Genomic DNA, 24,411 nt, shown 5'->3' with positions numbered 1-24,411 from the left:
AAATTTCGACAATCCATGTACGGGACAGGAAATCATGTGTAGTTTGCAATTAACAGCTCTACTGATAATATCTCAATCCTTTGAACTTTGTCCAGCCGAAAAGCTACCATGCAAAGCGAATAACCTCTGCCAAACACGATTGCTTGTAACTACTGTCTGTTTATGGTGTTACTACAGGCCCAAATACTACATCACATAACATACTGTCGGTTTTCCTCGAACCAAACCGTGAAGCATAAAAGTTGGCAGACCACACCTAGACGACAGATTCCGGCAAGCCATGAACAGAAAAAAAAAACAAGAATAACGCAGAGGATTGGTAGAAAGAAAAAAAAAAATCGTTTCCGAACTTAGCCTCCATCGGCGGCAGTTTAATTCGAGCATTGGTGCATGATTGTCACAAATCGGTCGAAAACTACCTTTGGAGATATAACTACTTCCAGTGTAAGCAGTGTGAGATTTGAAATATATAATTTGTCCCGTGAACGTATCTGGAGTTATAATTTATCTAAAAAACAGTAGTTGTGAATAGTAAAAACCTGTACTGAATGAAACATATGGCATTATGTCAGTTACCGGATTGGGTGTAGAACGCAACGATAACGTAATTTTATTCAATTGGAAACTACCAGGGGACCCCATTGGATGTAAAAGAGCTGGAAAAATGACATGTGGTGTAATATCTAATCGAAAATCCATATCACGCAACGAGTGCTATTCCTTCCTGTTAGCGACTATAGGAACAATTATATCAATTTCGGTCGGATACGTGGTGAAGTTGTAGTTACAGTAGTTTCTCGATTGTCCTGGGTGCTTTTGTTATATTTACTGTCAATCGATTCTAGCAAAAAAGTAAATTAAAAGCCTCTGTCTTATTCATCTATAGTAGTGTAATAACGAATAATTGTTATTTCTTTTGCCATTCGAACAGTATCGTTCAGACAGTTTTTTTTTCAAGAAAGGGTGCTTCAGCGCTTGCGTTTCATAATCGACAAAATTTCTGAAATCGAAAGTATCAGCAATAATACATTTGAACTTGATCATCGGCCACTTTCAGAAAAAAATATGCGGATAGAATAAAATGCGATGTGTCTGATACGTCTTGAAAAAATCTGCATCTGTCTCTTAAACCAAATGGAATTAAAGTATGTAAAAAATGATTCAATCATTTCTGAGAAATCGATAAGAGTTCGATTCTGGTAATTGCTGACTACTACTTCCGCAGCTTTTGGTTTGTTTGGTCAATAACCAACAAGATCTGCATGGGACTTTAAGACGTTTCATTTGAAACTAAATTTGTGAAAATCGGTTCATTTGTTATTCGTTTATTTAGGAGCAGGTAAAAGCTCGCTGGAGTTAGTTTTAATCAAATTTGTTCTCCAATAGGCATAAAATATCCTCATCTCTTGCACCAACAGATTACAGTCATACAAATGACACATTTTCCTTATACTTAATTCAATTTTTTCAATACTAGTTAGACTAAAGCTAACTAAATCTAATTAGACAGCAATCTAAGGAACAGTTTCCTTATAACATTACGTGATAGATGGAAGTCAAAAGTACTGATACAGTGATTGAACACGCGGACTTGCTAGAGCAATTCCAGAAATGCTTATCAGATCATCAGACTCGACCTTCTCCGATTTGGATGAAACTTTGCACATGGCTTCTGTATGGCAAACCATAAGTTTTGAACCGATGGAGAGGTCAATCCGACTCACGACTGATTTTTAAAAAGGGTGTATGTATTTTTGCAATTCACCAAAATTGCCTTTTTCAAATCGTTGTAACTCGGAAACCGTTAATTGTACAAAAATTGCGTTCAGGAAGGAGTTGTAGGGAATCGATGGGGCACTTTCTCTCTCTCTTCCTTTTGAAAAATCAGTCGTGAGTCGGATTGACCTCTCAATCGGTTCAAAACTAATGGTTTGCCATACTGAAGCCATGTGCAAAGTTTCGTCCAAATCGGAGAAGGTCGATTCTGATTTTGTCACTTTTTCGTCTACTCATTCCTGGAATTGCTCACTAGCGAAGATTACGACGATGTAGACATTCATCGTAACAGCTGTTAGAGCTCAGAGCAATCGATTCGTGACAGAAGATTTTAGCTTGATATTGAGCTTGAGCGGCCACCCCTGGTTGCTACTCAGTTACTGATCAGGATCAGCTGACATTGCACAGAGAAATTATGGAAGATCAAACCTGGGAATAGCAAATCAACCTTCAATGTGCAACTTCTGATAACCCCAGGGTTCATTGATCAGTACCGGCGCCGGCCAGGTCCAGTTGTAGGTCCGCTTAGGATAGAAAGGTATGTTAGTCCAACACTTGTCGTTACTAGAGGCCGTATATACTACTGCGCACTCCATAAGTGTCACGGGAGAAGGATATTTGTTAGTAGGAAATTGTATTCATTAAAAAATAAATGGTGCCAAACGAGCCCAGATCGACATGATAATTTTAATTAGTTATTACGATAGGTAATAGTTAATGTTTATACGTAAATAGTGTGTGAGAAATACTTCGTCCTATGAAAATAGGAGTGCTTTAACACATAGATCAATAAGTCCCGAGACTAAAGCAGAGATGGCGCTCGTAGTAAACCAGTAACCACGTCTTTCTAGAGTACTAACCTTTGCTTAAAACGGGTCAAAATTTTAAGTCGATCCGACCAGAAACAGCTGAGTTATCGAGGTTGGAGTAAAGTCGTTTTGTAGTTTGTTTACAAAATGGAAAAAACCGAGTTTCGTGTTTTGATAAAACATTGTTTTTTAATGGGTAAAAACACCGTGCAAGCGAAACAATTGATTGAAAAATGTTATCCGGACTCTTGTTCATCAAAAGCAACGATTTGTCGGTGGTTTGCCGAGTTTAAACGTGGTCGTACCGACTCAAATGACGCGGAACGCTCGGGTAGATCTGTGTGACAAAAATTATAATGAAAGATCGTAAAGTGAAGCTCCGTGAGATTTGCTGAGATGACACAGATATCATATGGAAGTGTATTTACTATCCTTCATGAAAAATTGAGCATGAAAAAGGTTTTTCCAAGTGGGTGTCGCGATTGAGACAATGCACCCTGCCACAAGTCGATGAAAACAATGGCGAAATTGAACGAATTGGGCTTTGATCTGCTTCCCCACTCCCCATGCTCGCCAGATTTAGCCCCCAGTGACTACTGGCTCTTTACTGATCTTAAAAAAATGCTCCAGGGAAAAAGATTTGGCTCAAATAAGGAGGTCATCGCTAAAACTGAAGCTTATTTTGAAGCGAAAGATAATTTTTTTTATAAACATGGTATTGAAAAATTGGAAAAACGTTGGAACCATTGTATCACGCTAAAAGGTGATTATGTTGATGAATAAAAAAAAAATTGCAAAAAAAATGTTGTTCCCATTGTTAGTCTCGGGACTTATTGATCCATGTGTTAGGATGGTTTCCGTTTGAAAAAGCTTCGTTCGCGAGAATTAGAATCAACCTCAAAAAATAATCCTTATGTGTTTTGAAAATAATTAAGCCACAAACGTCGAATTTTATCCTGACCACCTACATCTCAGACGGTAAAACAAATATTCTTATACTCCACTGTTTTCACATTGGAACCGATCGTTGGAATAGTTGTCACGACTTCGCCAAGTTTTAGTTTATACAGAAAAGCAGAATCGTTTTACCAGCCACATCCAATCCAACTACCAACAATATAAATACATGAAATTCGATAGAAAATTCATAATTTATGAATTGCAAGGAATGTGCAAACAGGACGTCAAGGTGAACAACTTGACCTATTTGTAGGATTTTCAATAATTTTCGCGTTTCAAATGACAAACCAATTCACAACCTCTCATTCTGCTACTAACGAAGGCGATAGCACCCAGTCGACGCCGTTCTATTGACCAAATTTCATCACAGATACACGGGGCGGCATGAGATATGAACTTGTGAGCACTTAGTTATCACACCTTATGATGACCGATTCGTGACTGAAGATCTGCTACAAAAACTTGCAAACATCGCGGCGAACAGATAATAAATCGAGGTCAATCGGTTTACATCTGGCTTGGTAACTCGGAAGGTTTAAAGGGTTTCTCCATGAAAGACGACGAAGGGCGAAACGGAAAAACTTGCGTTGGATTGCTTTAATACGTTGGATATCGTTTTGTTAGTAAGGTGACCAGACAACCGAAGGATACTCAAGCGTAGAGCGCACCAACGCGCAATAAAGTGTTTTCAAGCTGTGTATATCTTCAAAATCTTTAGTAACGCGTAAAATGAATCCTAATTGCTTGAATGATTTGGAGATAGTAAATTCAATATGATCTTTGAAATTCAACTTAGAATTCAGGAGGAAACCCAGATTTTTTACCAACGATCTGCGTTCGAGAATAGTTTGAGAAATATAATCAAACTTGACTGAAGACTGTTTACGACTAAATGAAGGAACATTTGAAAGCAAACAACAACCATTCTGTTGATATAACACAAATTTGTCAAATTATTCAATTCTTCCTGTAAGAACTCTGAATCAGCTGTTGATATTTGATAATATGAAATAGTTTGAAGTCATTAACTAAAGATAATTTCATGCACTTGATCGAAAAATTTAAATCATTAGGATAAAGTAAGAATATGAACGGTCCAAGATGACTCCCATTAGGAACTCTAGAAGTAACGGAAGGATTCACAACGAATCATTCGAAATTTGTTTGTGATTCGCTTGTTATGAGGACTATTGGGTCTAACGTCTGCAGAGAGAATCAATCGAATTTCAATTCTCATTCTTTCATTGATACACGAGCAAAATTCCGATTCTAGAAATGAGCAAAACGAGTCATGATTTGGGGAAAAGAGTATATTTTCATGTTATGATAATACACTATGATTAAAAGTTCTCAGATCATGATCCATTTGGACTGATTTCGCTGAAATTTAAGCGTAACGCATTTGACGTTGATGGGTATAATTTCAGGCGTGTTTTTGCTACGATGGTAATCTTTGTAACATAAATTCAGGCAATATGTTTCAAAATATGAAAATTTTAAATATGAATTAAATGGAATAGTGTGATGAACGAATTTTTTGGGCGATTTTAACTAATGTCTCAAATGATATACGTTTGAAGAGCCAAACAGTGAAAAGCACGACAAATTTCTTCTAATCAGAATCATTAATAATTAAAACATTATGTTTTTGAAAAACGACGACGCCTAAAATAACGTGTTCACTTGCGTTCATTGCTTCAGTTTTGAATTTTTGTTTCAGAATTTAATCACTCAAACGAACTGCAAGAAAAAACACGAGTGAATCAACCCTCTTAAAAACAAACTCTATGTCGAATTCTTGCAAATACCGCGGAATGATTTTGCTTTTTTTTCTTCGAAACATCATTATGCAAAATCGTCTTATTTAAAATATTTAGGTGAATCAATACAGCTTGTGTTGTTACATCTATGAAACAAATTTTCAAAGTGGTTGAATTTCTTTCTTATTTTCGTTAAATGATTCCAAATTTCGAATTTATTTTTCGGTTTACGCTAGCTCTCGAAATATTATTCTAACAACAGTCACATAAAATGTGTTAGAATACATTCAGATATATTCATACAAAATGTAACGTGTTTAGTCTCTAATAATGTAAATTTTCGGTTCATTAGCTTTATGTAAACATTTTCAGTACTTCTTGTATTTCGATGTCTGCTTTCTGACTTAATCCATTAAGCAATCTGTCACATCATTTGAGGCAGAGGGTTTAAAGTGATATCCGGGTAGAACATTGGAGTTACGAGCTTTGACAGAAATACATTCCTCAAGTAACGCATTTTTGGACCGTGATTAATTTTCATGGAAGAAGACTTTTTGCTCATGGTTTCATGATAAAAAAAATTATTGGTTTCATGATTTTATAATCATGATATCAGTAACGGATTTCTTTCCGTGTATAATAAAAATCTGTGATGTTTATCTATAAAGAGTGTCTTAAAAGTGACAAATCGAAGTAATTACACCCCAGAACCTCTTTCGAAACTAAAACTACTTTAGATACAAGCATCAACAGGTAAAAAAACATTGTGAGTCGTCTTCTGTAATTTTTCATTCTCGAAGCTCCGCTTGAATATCGACACTGCATAAAGCTTGCTTCAGATAGAATTGCCCAGTATTTCTCAATAGAGCGGAGGGGCAGTTGGGTGGGTTAAGGTTTTTCGGAACAAACTGGACCCCTTTCTCTACATACCATTCTTAAACGCCTTTGCTGTCATGACAGCTTGCCAAATCTGGCCAAAACATTACGGGATGGTCGTGGGATCGAATGAACGGAAAAATTCGTTTTTGGAGACACTCTTTGTGGTATAGTTCCGATGTCATTGTCTTATTTGTAACGAAAACTTTCGTTTTTTGCCACAGCTGCAAATGCCCTGTCAAATCATAAATTTTCTTGCAAATTTGTCGGCAAAAACAAATTTAAATTTGACTGGAACATCCCCCCGAGCCGTTGCCAAGTAAAATTTTTGACCTGGGATTTGTCCGAAGTCAGCCTTGACATAGGTTTCATCGTCCATCAGAAGACACCCGTCGAACTTGGTCAGCACCTGGTCATATAGTTTCCGAGCACGAATTTTGACCACACTATTCTGTTTTATGGTACGATTTGGATGTTTGCTAGCTCGATACGACTTGATTCCTTCCCGGAGTCGAGTTCTCCTCAGGGTACTATGGGTAGCACCGAGTTTCTGGCCAAATCCGACAGATTAGGATTCCTCTTAATCGTCTTCAAAATCTTACCACGCAGTTTCCGGTCGACAATTCCACTTCGACGATTGGCTTGAGGCTTCCGAATCGTCATCAATGTTTCCTTCTTCCCTTTTGATAACGCGCCATACGGTATTTCTGGGCAATTTCAGCTGTTTAGCTAGCCTAGGTGCAGACCACAATGGATTTTCCAAATAACTGTGCACAATTTTTTTCCAGCCTTCGGCTTCCATGTTGATTGTTTACAAAGTACAGTCGATTTGCGGAATGTCAAAAATCATACGTGAAGCTGACAAAATTCCCGACACGTGGGCGCCAAGAACTTCCAAATCCGTCCACCAGGAGCGCCACAATATGAGCAAAAATTTGTTCCAATTCTAAATGAAGCAAGCTTTAGTATATGGTTCTCATTGAAAACCGAATATGATTGCTCTTTCAGTGAAAGAAAGAATACAGCTTGGTAGCTACTGTTCCGGTTAGCCAAAACTGGTCAGGTTCGCAAAATTATCTCATCCTGAACAAACGAAGAGAGACGATATATTTTCATGTTTCACTTAAACAAAAGACAGTATAACTGCCAATGTCACTCGTTTTCATACGAACTGAACTGAAATTTGTATTGATAAGCTATCTTCTGAGGTTTGGGTACAGATAATAGTCCCTACAGATAAAAGTCAGTAGGAGCCAAATCGGGCGAATAAGGTGCATTAGATTGTAATTGATATCCTAAATCGTTGATTAGGTTTCTTGTCGGCCGGTACATTTTGTAGTACATTTTTTTTGTTTCATACGAAACCTTTTCGCAGCGATCTAGGCCTTCAATCACCGTAATAATCACCTTTGATGAAAACAGAACGCAATGATCTTTCCGACCTATTGAGCCTCCTTAGACCGCTTTGGAGCACTCGTGCCGGTACTCGTTTTGTTCTCTGGGATGTTATAGTGAATTCAGGTTTCATTAACAGCTATCAATTGGCGCTAGAATTCGAAGTGTCTGATTTCGCTTCAGCATGACCAAATTCATGCACGCAACAAAAAAAGCTGACTTCATCGATAGTGAAGTTTCGATCAGCACAAAACTCTCATAACTAATCTATCATGGAGTAATCTGAAGAAGTACTAATCCCATATTATTTACCAAACTTTTGGTTTACTCTCTGGTTATTTCGCCGTTTCGTACATATTTTGAGGTACGTATACACTGTTTATTGAGATTTGACATGTCTACTTAAATATGAATGGGATATAAAACAATAGTCTTTTTTGCGATAGCAGCGCATTCAGGCGGACAAGAAGGTTGCTTTTCAGACCTGTTTGTAGGAAAATAGTTTTTTTTAGGAGAACTAGAGAATCTTGGGAACTTACAGCCATATCAATCGATGAGAATATGGAACAACATCAAAACAATTTTTATCTATGTCTGCAAATGTTCAACAGAAATTCAAGGCCACTGGCACACATGCAAAATGGTCATGATAATTTCATAAAGCAGACATCTGCCGATATGCAATGCAGGAAAAAATCGATAAAAGTAAAATGGTTGGCGACGAGCCAATAATCACATGTGATAGCTAATGAATATTTAATAATTTCGAACAGAATAAGATAGAAAAGGGGCTCATATATCATCAGTATTAATGTTCGATCGTTATCGCTGTTTGTACATTATACATTCCCAAGAGGAGGAGAAATGAAACGGGGTTAAATAAGAAGGAGTGTTTTCCCCAGATACGAGGACAAAACTATTAGGACTCTAGCAGTGCGATCGAATTGTCTCATTGCGTGTGTTTGGTAATTATCTTTTTTTTTTGTTTCATGCTCAAAATACATCAAGTATTTCATGTCAATTTTTAATTTAATTGAATGTCCATTATAGTGGGACAATCGAAAAATGGGCAATATTGTTTACTAATTATTAACCATTTGTTCAAAATTTCAATTTACCTCAACGTTTGGTTTTTTGGGTCGTTAGAGATATAAAAAATTAATAAAATAATAAGATTTTTTGCTAATTGGTTATATGGGTTATAATTTAATCTAAAATTGAATCATGCTCAGGATAACGATAACAATCCGGAGTTTCATTCAAACAAACAGCGTCAATTAGGGAAATAAAAAAAAAGGTTTTAGTTCCAGAGTCGACATCTAGTTTCTCCAAAAGTCTAGTTCTTCATATGAAAAGTCTTATGATCTCATAGAAGGTTTCTGAATTTCATTTGAATCCGACTTCTGGTTCCGAAGCTACAGGACGATATGTGAAACAAAATTAAGATAATATCACTCATTTTTCTCGTAGATGGCTGAACCTATTTCCTTCTTCTAAGCTTCAAATGAAAGGTCTTAAAATCCCATAAAAACTTCTTATTTTTCAGTCAGATCCGACTTCTGAGATACAGATTGATTAGTGTAAACATTTCAATTTTACATAAATTGATAGTCGATGATCGAATAAACTCCAGTTTTACCGGTATTCGATTTTCGATCCCGAAAGGTGCCCAAAAACTTTATTTGGAACGCACTTCGGTTTCTCAAAGATGGTTACACTGATTTTCCAAAATTTGGAATCAAATGAATCCCTTTGACGAATTTAACAGACTTCGGCTGCCTTTGTCCGACAAAAGTCTACGTTTGTCTACGAGGGGGGAGGAGAGGTTTTATCTAAAGTATACGCAGTCTCATAATTTTTTTGTTTAATTTTTCAAACAATTTACCTTTTTGCGTATTCAAATGCATGATGCTTGAGAGCAGAATTGCACTTTGTAACGTGGAATAACCTTAACAGACTGATTACAAACATCGACTGTAATCTGTACTGTGAAAGCGATTATCAAATGAGATACTCCGTAGTTCTATGACCAAGTAAAAGTGAAAAAATAAAAGAAAGCACTAACATAAACATAAATTGAAAAAGCTCATTATTCTTTCCAAAAAGTCATCGGACTTTAGGTTTATTGCAGTAAATGAATAAATTTAAATTTTTATGCTTTCCGATTATTATTTAGTCACATCGTAATCAAGCAGTGAAAGGAGAAATGAAGATAATCTGCAATCCATGCGCGTTCTGACTAGTGAAATGTCCAGAGGATTGAGAAAATAAGAAAAAGAAATTAATTATGAAAATACCAAATCGCGAGGAAGTCTAAAAAGTTATTCATATTTTTGTTCTGACGTGAAGTAGTTGTCAGTGTGGTTTCTTCCAACCAAAAACGGATTCGAAAAATCAAAATGATTGGAATTGCAAAAGTAAACATTTGCCTAAAAATACATCCCAGAGGTTGAAATCGAACCAACCAACTATTTCCACCCATAAAATTGTTGATTCTAATTTAGCAATAATTATGGTTTCGGCTTTACCGGTCTGTTAAATAAGAACGGCTGTTTTATACTGCCCGACGTTTCGACCACTGGTTATGGTCTTTATCCAAGTAACAATTTTTGTTACGCTAGCTTGTTTGTGACTAGTTTGAATCCAGATATTGGAGTGATTGTTGCTAACATCTACCCACTTGCATGACTCAAAAAGCGCAGTACTAGTTGTTAAGCCGGCTAAAAATAAGTTGTCGTTACGTTGTAATGCCAAACTGAAATAACTTATCTTTTCATAACTTGAAAATAACTTGTTTTCAAGTAAACTAGTTGAAACTTAGTCACCATCGACATTATAAACATTGAATGAATCCCAGAATACTTTTCCATCATCAATAAAAAAGCAGAAGAGTACTTTAAATCACAAACTTGATACAAGGTGCAAATTTTACAACGATTTTAAAACTGTCGAGCGGAATTCAATTTTACTTAATTGTATTTTATGCGCCTTCAACCAAAATCTTTTTATAAAGATATAAAAAATAAACAAAAAACGTGATTAATCCACCTAGCAGTGAGATGATACCTTTTTTATCAATCCGCATGTGTTTTTTGCATGAATATTCTTCGGTGTTTTAGTTCTCATGACATTATTTTAATTATCGTCGATTTAAACGGCAAATTGAGATTTTAATCACTCATTACCCTGTAATATCGAAGCTGAAAATCGTATCGAATTTCAATCTTAACGTGTGACAATCGATTAAACATTCCATGAGATGTCGAAGTAAGTTCCACTTTAGAGTTTTTCGTCATTATTTATGGTACTTCCAGACCCGGTATTCAGGAACTAGCATAACCCAAAATGATTCGAATGGTCATAAATTATTACGACAAACAATTTACATCTTCTATATCGGTATGCATTTTAAAAATTCATCATCTGTAATTCCAGAATCGGATAAAATTCAACAATTTTGTATGGGACCTTAAGTCCTGTAATTTAGATTTTTGTTTTTGAAGTTCGATTTGGGCTTTTTCGAGAAAATGATTGAGATTTGAGAAACGATTCGATACTGGAACCGGAATTCTAAAATCGGTGTAGCCGAAATCAGTTAAATTCACCTGAGGAGTGTGTAGACATCTTCGAGAAATTGTAGTTCGAATTAAAATTTGGGGGTACATTCCGAATCCAAAAACGAATACCGCTTAAACTGAAATAAATTTATTTGGTAATCGACTATTCAAATCTGCAAACCCGAAAAACCTGATTAATTTATGTGAAATGGACATTTTTATACTAATCACCCTGTATCTCCTAAACCAGAAGACGGATCTAATCAAAATTTAAGATGTTTTATAGGTTTTTAAGACCTCTCATTTGAATCCTAGATCGGTTCAACCATCTACGAAAAAAAATTGCATTATTCTAATTTCGATTCACATATCATCCTGTGGTTCCGCAATCAGAAGTCGGATCCAAACGTAATTCAGGAACCTTGTTTGGGAGTATACTACTTTTCATATGAATCTGAGTTTGTAGAAAACGGTTTAGCCATCTCCGAGAAAATTGAGTGAAATTATTTGTCACACACGCATTTGCTGATCTCGACGAACTGAGTCGTATGGTATATGGAAGTCATGTTCTTCCAGCATTTATTGCTGTAAGTAGTTTAAATCAATATAATTATTATATTACTTTCAACTCGAAAATGCTGATATCATCTGGTTTACATATGCCATATTCGAACGATGATGTTGCAAAAAACGAACCGTGCTAAAATCGGTCCGAGGCAAATTGTCATGAAAAAGGATGCTCTACACAGTCTTTTTGGTACTTAGAAACAATTGTATGTAACAGTATAAAAAAATCGTGTTTTACGTTGCTCCCAAGCATTGCTTTGTCATACAGCGTTCAAAACTCCCACTGGTGGAATAGGGGGAAAAGTCGCTTACACAAAAATGTTGATATCTCCGTTGAAAATGGACGGATTTTAACAATCTATTGCTTGTTGGATAGCTATTGCAGTGTGGAATCTAAGTCTAGAAACATATTCTGTTTTCAAGGTCAAGTGTGACAGATACTGTCAAAAAACTAAAAATTTCTCTGAGCTCTCGACCTCTTAGTTGACAGCACACATACAGACACGCACACACACACACACGGACATTTGTTCAGTTCGTCGAGCTGAATCGATTGGTATATGACATTCAGCCCTCCGGGCCTCGGAAAATTTTTCTAAAATTTGAGCGAATTCTATACCTATTTTTTATATATATAAAAAAAGGTAAAAACACCCTATGTTCAGAATGCTCAAAATTATTCCAAGTAGAGTGATTTCTCATCATTTTTAATTCATATATCATGAGAATTATAATATTATCACAATTGATGTTCAATCCCTATATGATTTTTTTCGTGTTTATGACAGTGCATAGAACAAAAATGACTATTCTGCCTTTCACCATTGTCGGCAAAAAGTAGTTTTGAAAAAAGTAATATCCTGGTTTTATTTACGTTTCAAACACTTCTTAAGACTCCATATTGTGTTCGCCATATTCAAGCCAACAAAAGTTTTTTGGTTTGCATTTTCGTTTTCATAACTTTGGGAAAACCTACCGATAACTATCTGAATCAATGAAGAAATTATATGTTATAATCTTATAATATCTAAGTTATTGCTATATCAATTCACAGCAACGATTCACATATACGCTAACGTATTTATAATGGTTTCACAACGAAAAACAACTTTTTTCAACTAGTAGCTAAAAACATAGCTGTGATTAAAGATATGTTAGAATCAAGTAACGATAACATACAAATGATAGTTAGTTTAATATTTACGTTATAAAGAAACACTGCTGTCACCTTGTTTTAACCAGTATAACATAAAAAACATGTTCGTGCTCTTGTTGCAACACAGTTGGGTTAAGTATTTTCAACTAGTAGCTAGAAGCTTTGTTGTGATTAAAGATATGTTTGGATTAAGTAACGATAGCTTTTAAATTATATTTAATTCAATGTGACACAAAGATGTTATGATTGGAAACCTAAATAACTATTTCGTAACTAGTTATGTTATGATGAAACATTGCTGTCACCATGTTTTAACCAGTATAACATAAAAACGTGATTAATCCACCTAGCAGTGAGATGATACCTTTTTTTTATCAATTCGCATGTGTTTTTTGCATGGATATTCTTCGGTGTTTTAGTTCTCATGACCGTCGTTTTAAGCAGCATTTTGAGATTTCAATCGTAAATCGGATCAAATTTGATTGATTCTATGCGTGTGACAATCGATTGAACATTCCATGAGATGTTGAAGTAAGTTCCACTTTAGAGTTTTTCGCCATTATTCACGGTACTCCCAGAGCCGGTATTTAGGAACTAACATAACCAAAAATGATTCGTATGACCATAAATTAATACACCAAACAATTTACATCTTCTATATCTGTATCAATTTTAAAAACTCATCATCCTGTAATTCCAGAATCGGCTAAAATTCACCAATTTTGTATGGGACCATAAGTCCTTTAATTTGAATTTTTGTTTTTGAAGGTCGATTTGACCTTTTTGAGAAAATGATTGAGCTTTAGGAAACGATTCGATACTGGAACCGGAGTTCTAAAATCGGTGTAGCCGAAAATCAGTTAAATTCACCTGGGTGTGTAGACATCTTTGAGAAATTGTAGTGCGAAATAAATTTTTGGGTAACTCCCGAATCGAAAACTGAATACCCCTTAAACTGAAATAAATTTATTTAGTAATCCAATATCCAAATCTGCCAACCCAATAAACCTGATTAATTTATGTGAAATGGACCTTTTTATCACCCTGTATCCCCTAAACCGGAAGTTGGATCTGAGCCAGATGTTTTATGGGATCTTAAGACTTTTCATTTGAATCTTAGATCGGTTCAGCCATCTACGAGAAAAATTAGTTGCATTATTTTAATTCCGTTTCACATATCATCCTGTGGTTCCGCTATCAGAAGTCGGATCCAAACGTAATTCAGGAACCTTGTTTGGTTGAATACGATTTTTCAGATGAATCTGAGTTTGGAGAAAACGGTTGAGTCATCTCCGCAAAAAATTGAGTGAAATTATTTGTCAAATACGCATTTGCTGATCTCGACGAACTGATTCGAATGGTATATAGGTGTTATGTTCTTCCAGCATGTATTGCTGTAAGTAGTTGAAATAAATATAATTATGGAATTACTTTCAACGTAAAAATGCTGCCATCATCTTGTCATATTTACATTATTGTTTGCATGTCATATTATCGATTATGTTGCCAAAAATGAACCATGCTAAAATCGGTCCGAAGCAAAAAGTCATGAGAAAAGATGCTATACACAGTCTTTTTGGTACTCAGAAACAATTGTATGTTACATAATAAAAAAAATCGTGTTTCACGTTGCTCCCAAGCATTGCTTTGTCATACAGCGCTCAAAGCTCCTACTGCTGGAGTAGGGGAAAAAGTCGCTTACACAAAAATATCGATATTTCCGTTAAAAATTGGACGGATAGCTATTACCGTGCGGAATCTAAGTCTAAAAACATATTCTGTTTTCAAGGTCAATTGTGACAGATATTGTTAAAAAAACTCAAAATTTTGACATAAAACATATAACTCAAAAAGTAAACATTCGATCTCAAAACTATGCAATAGCGTTCAGGGTGATGGGGAGATGTTTCATTTGCGACTAGTTTGATCTAAATCGGTCCAGCCATCTCTGAGATCTCGACCTCTTAGTTGACAACACACATACAGACACACACACGGTCATTTTCTCAGTTCGTCGAGATGAATCGATTGGTATATGACACTCGACCCTCCGGGTCTCGGAAAATTTTTCTAAAGTTTGAGCGAATTCTATACCTGTTTTTTATATTTATAAAAAAAGGTAAAACATATTCGTGCTCTTGTTGCAACATAATTTGGACTTTGTTGTATCAGAACTAGTTGCGGATTGCTACTTGGGTAATACCAGATTTTGGTCTACGTGGTTTATGAACGGTCCCTATAGTGAAGTGATATATAGTAGGTGTTAAAATATTGTTCTAGTGAAATTGTTCTACTCAACGCTCAAGTGACAAATTATTAAATATCTATGCTGGGAAAAAATTCTTTCCAGTGAAGAATGGTATCTTTTTGGTAATTTGACTCAGAATTTTTAAGATCGATTGTTTCAGACGTCCAGACGTTTTGATCGCTACTGACCGTTTTATGCAAAGGTACACATAACCTTTTTCATTATGTATTCACGTTCGTATTTGACTCATCAGTGCAATAGCAGTTCATATTGAACTGCTGGTGCACTTGACCGTTTAATATGAACAGCTAATCAGATGTAACGAACAGCTAAGCAGACGGTTTTTTTGTAAAACAACTTTCAAATTTTATAATCGATTTTGTTCAGTGTAAGAATTTTTTTAATATTTTTTTTTGAAAACTTGACTAATTTTGTACAAACAATTTTGTGTAAGATTTTCCATTATTAAACTATAGCCATTTGACAAAAAAAATGGTAAAAAAAGTTGACTCTTTTCAGTTTAGATCAATTTTGGAAGTACACAGTATGCAAAACGGCTTTTTGTGACAAAGTTTTCATGTACAGCAAGATTCATTAAAACCTGAGAGGGTGCTGCCAACATTTTTCGAGTTAGTGCGAAATTCGTCGTATAAGGTATTTTAGACATCAATTTCTAATATTCCAAACAGTATTAGAAATTCTAATGTATAGAACATTTACATTCATAAAACAAAATAATCGAAAAAAGCATACAGTAAAATAACAATCGGTAAGAGTTTTGAACTATTTTAGCCTCAGATATATCACTTTTGGCCGCTTGTTGCCCTATGTGAAACCGGTGAAACGATACAATATCGTAAACATTATACGTGGTTACATCTACTGCTACAGTAGTGATGTAGTATCTGATGGGCTACACAGATACTCACGTGGCGCGCGCCGGCCTGAGTAATGAATGGAGGAGCTTCAGGGGGACAGTAAAAAAACTAGTTCACAGTCGCAGTCGGCGCTTTCAACGGTTCGGTTTACTTAGGCAAAAAAAGTTCGCGTATCGTAGAAGCAAACGGTATCTTTTAGAGTTTGAAAAGACGTTTAACATATCTGATAGACAGTGATAGTGTGAATATCAGTTGACATTCTCTAAAACTCAGCATCATTCATTCTTCAGCGGCCGTACCATTGTGTAAATATAAAAGCCATCAAATATATCTTTTAGGTTTAAGACATATTGACCTTACATGAAGAATATGGCAATTTAAACGTCGTACTGCTCTGAGGCCTTGATATGTGCAAAATGATTCACGGGATGTCGTCAACTATGTATATCTGCTTGTATTGCATTTACCGATTGCAAAGTTTTAACCCATTCACTACAAATGTAATGATTTCAGTATTTTCCATTTCGAGGTGGTTCCGAATGAGTAACCTATCTGGTCCGGTAAAGATCGGTGACACAAAAAAAACAACATGCAAGCTTAGCAACCGTTGAATGATTCTAAGGCAAATAAAATGGATAAGATCTACAGTGAATCAAGCAGACTTTGGTAAATTTTATTGGAATTAAATTAACTCGGTCCATTTAGCTACAGCACCCACTGTTCGCGAAACACATTTGTGTTTTATACGGTTATGGTTATTAGGTTCCACGGTGGCCTTGTTTGGACTTGAATTATCTTGAGTGCCAAAAACGAACAAACCAAGGAAAATCATTTCACGCGTGGATGGGTTTTCCATCATTCTCCGCAAGCTCTGTGCAGACCTTGAACGTTGAAGCAAGTCATGTTCGGTGATCTGTGATCAAGACTTCGGCATTTAGCCGACTGTGCGTTGACTAACTAGAACAGTCATCGTTAATTAACACTGTCGTAGAATGGAGTTAAAATGCTTGCTTTGAATATTGTTGAGAGCTTATTACCAGAAGTGATGGTATTGAACATCTAACTCATGCACCGTAACAAACACGCTCATTGATCAAGAATGTCGTTCGCTGAGATAATCAGAAAAAAACCAAACGATAGAGTGGCTCTCGATTACAAGTTCGTGCGGATTTTCCGAGATGGGATGTAGGCGTGCTAACACCTACCCTAAAGAACTACTGTTTATGTAACCATATACTTTGTAAATTAACTACACTCATCAAATTCAGTAACGTGAATTTCACACGCTTTTCGTCTGGTTTTCATAATTTCTATAAACTAGTATATATCAAAAAGGGATCAGAACAAATTGGCTCAAGCAGTATGTTTCAGTGATCAACAAATCACATAAAAAAGCAGAGTAAATTAAATAATCAGCGACTAACATTATGCTACTATGATTAAAATAATGTAAAAATCGGTTTAGAAGCGATTTCTAATAAGAATTTTATTATTTCAATGTGATACGAGGACTTTTCGAGAAATGATTTTTTTATAGTTCCGCATTCACAAAAACCTTTTTTCAACAATGTATACTGAAAAATCTAACGAAGATACGAAAATTCGAGCAAGACATAAAATGTGCGTCTTTTTTTATTGTTCCTTATTGCTTCCAAAAAACAGCCTTATTGTTTATTTATTGAAAAACTACACGGATCAGGTACATGGGGTTGTTCGAGCCATTGATATGAAACAAGGCAACCAAAATTTTTAATGATAGACATTTTCAGTCAAACAGTTCAATCAAGCGTCACACATTTCAATCCGCAATTGCACGAGAGTCTGCTTAGATTGATCTTTATTAGGAACCAACACCGAACACGCGAACCTCTGTTTGTCTTGATTTGTATTTGTTTTGTAACCGACGAAATTACATCAATATCCCAAATGTATGCAATTATATCTTTGTACATACTTGTGATACGGATTTCAATATTCAAGGTGAAATGTAGCGTCATAAAATGCGTGCACAATTTTATCCGCTTCAGTTGAACGAACCGTCGCACAAAGCATAACAAGAAAAACCGACACATAGAAATCAGAACTTTTTTCAGTGATTGAGCGCAGTGGGCTTACCTCTCGTTATGTTGGCTTGTAAAAAAGACTGGATATAATGGATTTTTGAATCCTTCACATTTTGATTATATGCTAATTCAATCTTTATTTCTAGTGATTACTCTTACACTAGGGCTATAAATCATGAGTAATTATGAATGATTAACATGAGGTTATATGTATATGTATTGACTAACTTGCTAACCATGTATATGCCTGAGTTTAGTAGCAAGCATGGATTCTCCTTCAAAAGAACGATTGAAGACAAGAAAACATTCAAGTATTTTAAATATCTTTGCCAGTAGTTCACCAGGAAACATTGTTTGTATCACAGGTTATATAAAAGTTATATTTTCAAATATTTTACATGAACGATAATACTTGGCTTGTATTCATTTCATTCAGTAGCCTGTCAAGGTTGAAATTTTAGTTTGGCTATGAAAATTGCTACAATCTAAAATAATACCTATTATATATTCTACAGCCAAGCATTATTGCTTCAGCGACATCAATGCATTGAGCCCAACAGAGTTGGACATTTTTAGCATTATAAATGACAGTTACTTAGAAAATAAATGATTTGTTACAATATCCATTTTATTGTATTCAACTCGTTTTCATTTCAACACAAAACCCAATGCTGCATAAATTCGCATCATTATTTGATATGTGATTTTTGCTCACGATATAATGCCACCGTGCATTTCTCACACCACCTCAATACGAAGCAGCAGCGCGCAAGTAATAAAAAAATGCAGAAAAGTTTATGTAAACTTTTTCAAATTTCGGGTGTTTTGGCTAAAATTTAATAATTTTGAGTTCCATTTTCAGATTCTTTGTGAAATTCTGCTACAAACACTACTTTTCAGTTCTAAATCCATCCCCGTGGAACGGAACAGTAATCGTTCAAAAACCAATTACGGCTCGGTTTTTGGTTTTTCGAAAATTGGTCTAGGTTTTGAATAATTGATTAAAAACGTGATTCACGCATTCCTCTACATTTCACCTTAAGCTTCTCTTCGTCAAGCTTGTATTCAAGTTTTGCAATCATGCAGTTATTTTTATAGCGTCAAGTTTCTCTACAATTACTACCATTCTGCGATTTTAGTTGATGCGATAATTTCTTTCTAATTATGAATCGAGTTCATCAATCAATTTTTTTCTAATTATCAATCGAGTTCCATTAATCATTAGAAATTAATTTAAAGTACTCAAAATTTACTCTATGGTAGCTGCAAATTGCTCAGGCGAAAGCGACATCACATGGAATTTCATCCGAACTCGCGTGACACAAGATCAGAGCATTGAAATTAAATTACTTTTTTTCTTTTTTTAACGACTAAGTTTAGTAGTCAATATTTCTTTTTTCTTTTTGCGATATTCTCCTAACCAGAGACCATTTTTTTTGTAGAAACAGACAATGAAAATTATAGAATGATAGTACTCAAGGGAGAGCAAGGATGTGAATATATAGAACGGAGAGGTGAGACGTGACAGAGGGTCATCAACTTTTATTTTGCCGGTTCGGATAGTAAATGGTAAAAGACCTTTATCACTACTTTCCGACATACCAGAGACTTGGGTGATTCGCATTGTTCAGATGCCTAAGCCCAACTCCTCTGGTAGAAGGTAAAAGTTGAGTTATTAGAAGATTTCTGCTTGCTCAATGGTCTCTGGTTCACAAAAAAAAAGAAAGAAAAAAATTAAAATTAAAGCTTCCAATCGTTTTATAGTGCTTTCTGTCTTACTGTCTAGCAACAACATACCTTTGGCATGCTACACGTAGGAATGAAACATTAGCTATAATTTCGCTGATATTTATAGATTCTCGTGTTTCCAACGCCTTCGCTTTTGCATCGATTGACCAATCAGAGCCATGCTTTCCTATTGATATATCGCTTACTCCTTCAAAACCGTCGTCTACGTTACGGAAATCCGGTAAGTCGGAGATTTTTAACAGGTAAAATAGGACACTACTAGCTGTTATTCAACATTTCAATGATATATAATTGAAAAAATAACAGGCTATAAACATTCAAATCAATACGTAGAAATATTTTCAATCAATTGGTGAAATAAAAAAGTAGCCTTCGGGTTTGACTAAATTCTGGTAAGGTTTGACAGTTCGAAGATTAATACTTGCGAAGCAGTGAATTTTTCAATCACGACCCGCGCGGACTTGAGCAGTCTCTTATACTCTAACATTTCGACTACCAAGCCTCAAAAACAGCTGGAACGGTATTTTCAAATAGCAGTATCTTCGTTGGTACTGAACCGATTTGGATAATTTCGTATCAATAGATTATTTGAAGTGTTTAGATTAATGTAGACTAATACTGACTTGAATTTGAGCATTGGCCAATTTTGAAAATTGAAAATGTCGGAGCAAGTGCTGTACAATGACCTATGCATCGCCACAATTGTTGAGAAACTTAACATCTATTGCGATACGTACTTACGTTTTTTTTAATATTAAATCTTTCATTCTGACACTTGTGATAAATTATTAGATTTTTTTTCGTAGTTTGACTACATAGACTTCAAATATTTTCACAAAATGACATGTAATTCAGTCAATTTCTGCTTTTAATTATATAATTTGTTTTGCCTTTCTCATAGAAAGGCTATGTAATCACTGTGACTGTGCCACTCAATTTTCTCAGAGATGGCTGAACCGGTTTTCACAAACTCAGATTCAAATTAAAGGTCCTATAGTCCCATACAAAGTTCCTAAATTTCATTTGGAACCGACTTCCGGTTCCGGAATTACAAGGAAATATGTGCAAATTTGTGAGAAAATGCGCACTCAATTTTCTCGGTAATTTCTAAATCGATTTTCATAATCTAAGAAACAAATAAAAGGTCTTAAAATTCTTTACGGCTAAATTCATCTAGTTGGCAGATCTTGTTAGTTAGTGAATATATCCCAAGTAGCAATTTTTGTTATGCTAGCTTATTTATGACTAGTTTGCAACCAGAAATTTGAGTTATTGTTACTAACATCTAACCACTTGCGTGACTTAAAAAGCGCAGTTTCTACTAGTTTCTATGTTGGCTAAAAATAAGTTGTCGTTACGTTGTAATGCCATACTGAAATAACTTATTTTTCCATAACTTGAAAGAAACTTGTTTTCAAGTAAACTAGTTGAAAATTTGTCGCCATCGACATTATCAACATTGAATGAATCCATAATGTTTTTCTATCAGCATTAAAAAGGCAGTATAGTATTTGAAATTACAAATTTGATACAAGGTACAAATTTCACAACGATTTTAAAACTGTCGAGCGGAATTAAATTTTAATTAACTGTTTTTTATGCGCCTTCAATCAAAATCTGTTTATGAAGATATGAACAATAAACAACGAAAAAACCTTATGTTCGGAATGCTCAAAATTAATCGAAGTAGAGTGATTTCTCATTATTTTAAATTTATATATCATGATAATTGTAATATCACAATCGATTGTTAATCCCTATATTGTTTTCTTCGAGTTTATAAAATAGTGCATAGAACAAAAATGACTATTCTGCTTTTCATTATTTTCGCCAAAAAGTAGTTTTGAAAAAAGTATTATCCTGGTTTTATTTATGTTTTATACACTTCTTGCGACTCCATAGTGTGATCGCCATATTCAAGCCAACAAAAGTTATTTAAGTTGCATTTCCGTTATCATTACTTTGGGAAAACCTACCGATAGCTATCTGAATCAATGAAGAAATTGTATGTTATAATCTTGTAATATCTAAGTTATTGCTACATCAATTCATCGTAACGATTTACATTTACACTTACGTATTTATAATGGTTTCGCAACCTTTTTTCAACTAGTAGCTAAAACCATAGCTAAAACCATAGCTGTGATTAAAGATATGTTAGAATCAAGTAACGATAACTTACAAATGATAGCTAGTTCAATGTTTATGTTATAAAGAAAGACTGCCCTCACCTTGTTTTAACCAGCATAACATAAAAAAACATGTTCGTGCTCTTGTTGCAACATAGTTGGGCTAAGTGGTATCAGAACTAATTACGGATTGCTACTATTGGAGTCAAATAAACTTATTTTAAACTAATAGCTAGAAGCATTGTTGTTATTAAAGTTATTTTTGGATTAAGTAACGATAGCTTATGGTTTATAATTATTTCAATATGACAAAAAGATGTGGTTGTTTGAAACCTAAACAACTATTTCGTAACTAGTTATGTTATGAAGAAACATTGCTGTCACCTTGTTTTAATCATTATAACATAAAAACCATATTCGTGCTCTTGTTGCAACATAGTTTGGACTTACTCACATCAGAACTAGTTGCGGATTGCTACTTGGGTATGCTACTACTACTAGTCTAGACTACTAGTCTCCGGTTTCCGCTTTCGAAAGTACCGTTAATAATGAAGAAAAGCTCCAAAAACGGAGATCACTTCGATTTCTCAGCATAGGTAAACCGATTTCCACAAATCATGATTCAAATAAAAGCTCTCATTGTCTAAAAAGATACGATGAAATTTCATCCAGAGCCGAATTCCGATTCCGAAACTATAGGGATCATGAGTGTCAAAACATTCAAAATAACGATGCAAAACTGGTACGCGTCGGAACGTGCGGCACGGAAGAAGAAAACACCACCGGCTTTGATCCGTTCGTGTTCAATTTTGAATAGCGTGCAGGGTTGCCACATTTGAATCTATATTTTTCAGGTGAAAAATATGTAAATCTGTAAATCTTCTATTCAATTTGTACCTACTTGTTAGTGTTATTACAAAATCATGATATCAGAACAAATTGGCTCAAATGGCACGTTCCCCTTGATAATTTCGATGATAATTAATTCATTCGACACAGTTCATCGGGCTACGCAATGTATGTGAGTATGTGTCAAATAATGTCACTCAGAAAATAAAAAAATCTGATAGTCCCATAGGTTACTATTGAATACTATCATGTTTTTATAGGGTGAAAGGGGGTTTAAAATTGCAGACCGTCATTTAGAGCGACGATGCAAAAAAGGGTAAAATTCTGTTAGATTTGGCTCAAAACTAATTCAATTTGTAGGATATTAGTAAGGCCAGTGAAGTCGCCAAATGCGTTTTACGTCAAGATGTCAGATTAGACATTGCGCTTCGGTGCAATTAAGAAAGTGTTTCGCAAATAGCGTTAACTTTACGTCTGCTTAGCGATTCAAATTGAACTGCCGAGTTTTGCATTTTTGGTTTAGTGGCCCGGCGACGACAGCGCACGAGGCGGCGAGTGGAAAAAATAATCCTACCATAGCAAAACTTGTAATCTGAGTTTGAAAATACATTCTAGCGTATTTTTTCTGCGTATTTTTTTCCCGGAGCCAGGAACTACTCGTGTGCGGTGCAAACGATTGTTCAACATTGACTGGCTATTAAATTTTGAGACGAATTATTCATTCTGTACCTAAATACGGCCACCTCATTTTCTGCCATTGCAGTTGGATAATATATATAATATTGATCATATTCTTTCAACCATATTCTATTATCACGACATTCTCAGCACATTAAATGATTTTTTAATCGATTGGACTGGGAACACTGAAAAATCTTGCAACAAAATTCTAATATCAAACCTTTAGTAAAAATTGCTTCTTTGTATACTTTAACACAAAGAAAATACTCTAATAAAGAGTATAAATACTTTGTTAAATGAAATAAGTCTTGAAGTTCTTCTCACTTTCGCTGAATTGCAATTTTCACACCACTTGCTATTACTTTATTTTCAGAGCAAAATATACCCAAATAATTTTCCTTCCGTCAAACTTTGACGCAGTTTAAGATAAATTTAAATACTCGATGTTAAATAACTGTTCGACTAATTATTAAAAGTTCAAAGTTCAAATAATTCGACGTATATTGAAAATACGAGTCACAAAATTAACAACAAATAATGATTTTATGGAAACACTGAACTGTTTCGCTTTTCTCATACAGAAAGGTTATACAATCACTTGAAAATCGACTAGTAAAAATTGGTCAAGTATCATATGCCATCCCACTCAGTTCGTCGAGTTAAGCTATCTCTCTCTCTCTCTCTTACTTTTCTCAGAGATTGCAGTCCAGTATTCCTAATCTTAGGTTCAAATGAAAGATCTTATGAATTAAGCATATTTTTTGGATACAATTAAAAAAAATTCTCACTCAATATTCTCCTCAAAAAACTCACTCATTATTCTACGAGATGGTTTCATCGATTTCCACAAACTTAGGCTCAAATGAAAATTCCTTTAGTCTCATAAGTTGCTGTTTAATTTCATCCGGGTCCGACTTCTCGTTCCAGAACTATAGAGTAAAATGTGTTTAATCATTCA

The 24,411-nt window shown here is 34.9% G+C and overlaps 1 protein-coding gene across 2 annotated transcripts in view; it reads left to right on the top strand.

The window, feature by feature from the left end:
* Positions 1-384: 384 nt before the first annotated feature.
* The window catches only part of LOC131436549 (calcyphosin-like protein), a 29,467-nt gene continuing 5,440 nt past the window's right edge, over positions 385-24,411 (top strand). Inside the window, exon 1 of one of the 2 annotated variants that reach the window (XM_058605312.1) lies at positions 385-444. In XM_058605312.1, coding sequence (XP_058461295.1) covers positions 391-444 — 54 coding nt within the window. In that variant the 5' untranslated portion in view covers positions 385-390. Of the gene's footprint in view, positions 445-16,088; positions 16,288-24,411 lie in introns of those variants that run through there. The other variant, XM_058605315.1, reaches the window with a different exon arrangement.

This window comes from Malaya genurostris, chromosome 3 (genome assembly GCF_030247185.1).
Source record: "Malaya genurostris strain Urasoe2022 chromosome 3, Malgen_1.1, whole genome shotgun sequence".
In the NCBI taxonomy this organism is placed as follows: Eukaryota; Metazoa; Arthropoda; class Insecta; order Diptera; family Culicidae; genus Malaya; species Malaya genurostris.
This window is presented reverse-complemented; position numbering and strand designations above follow the sequence as displayed.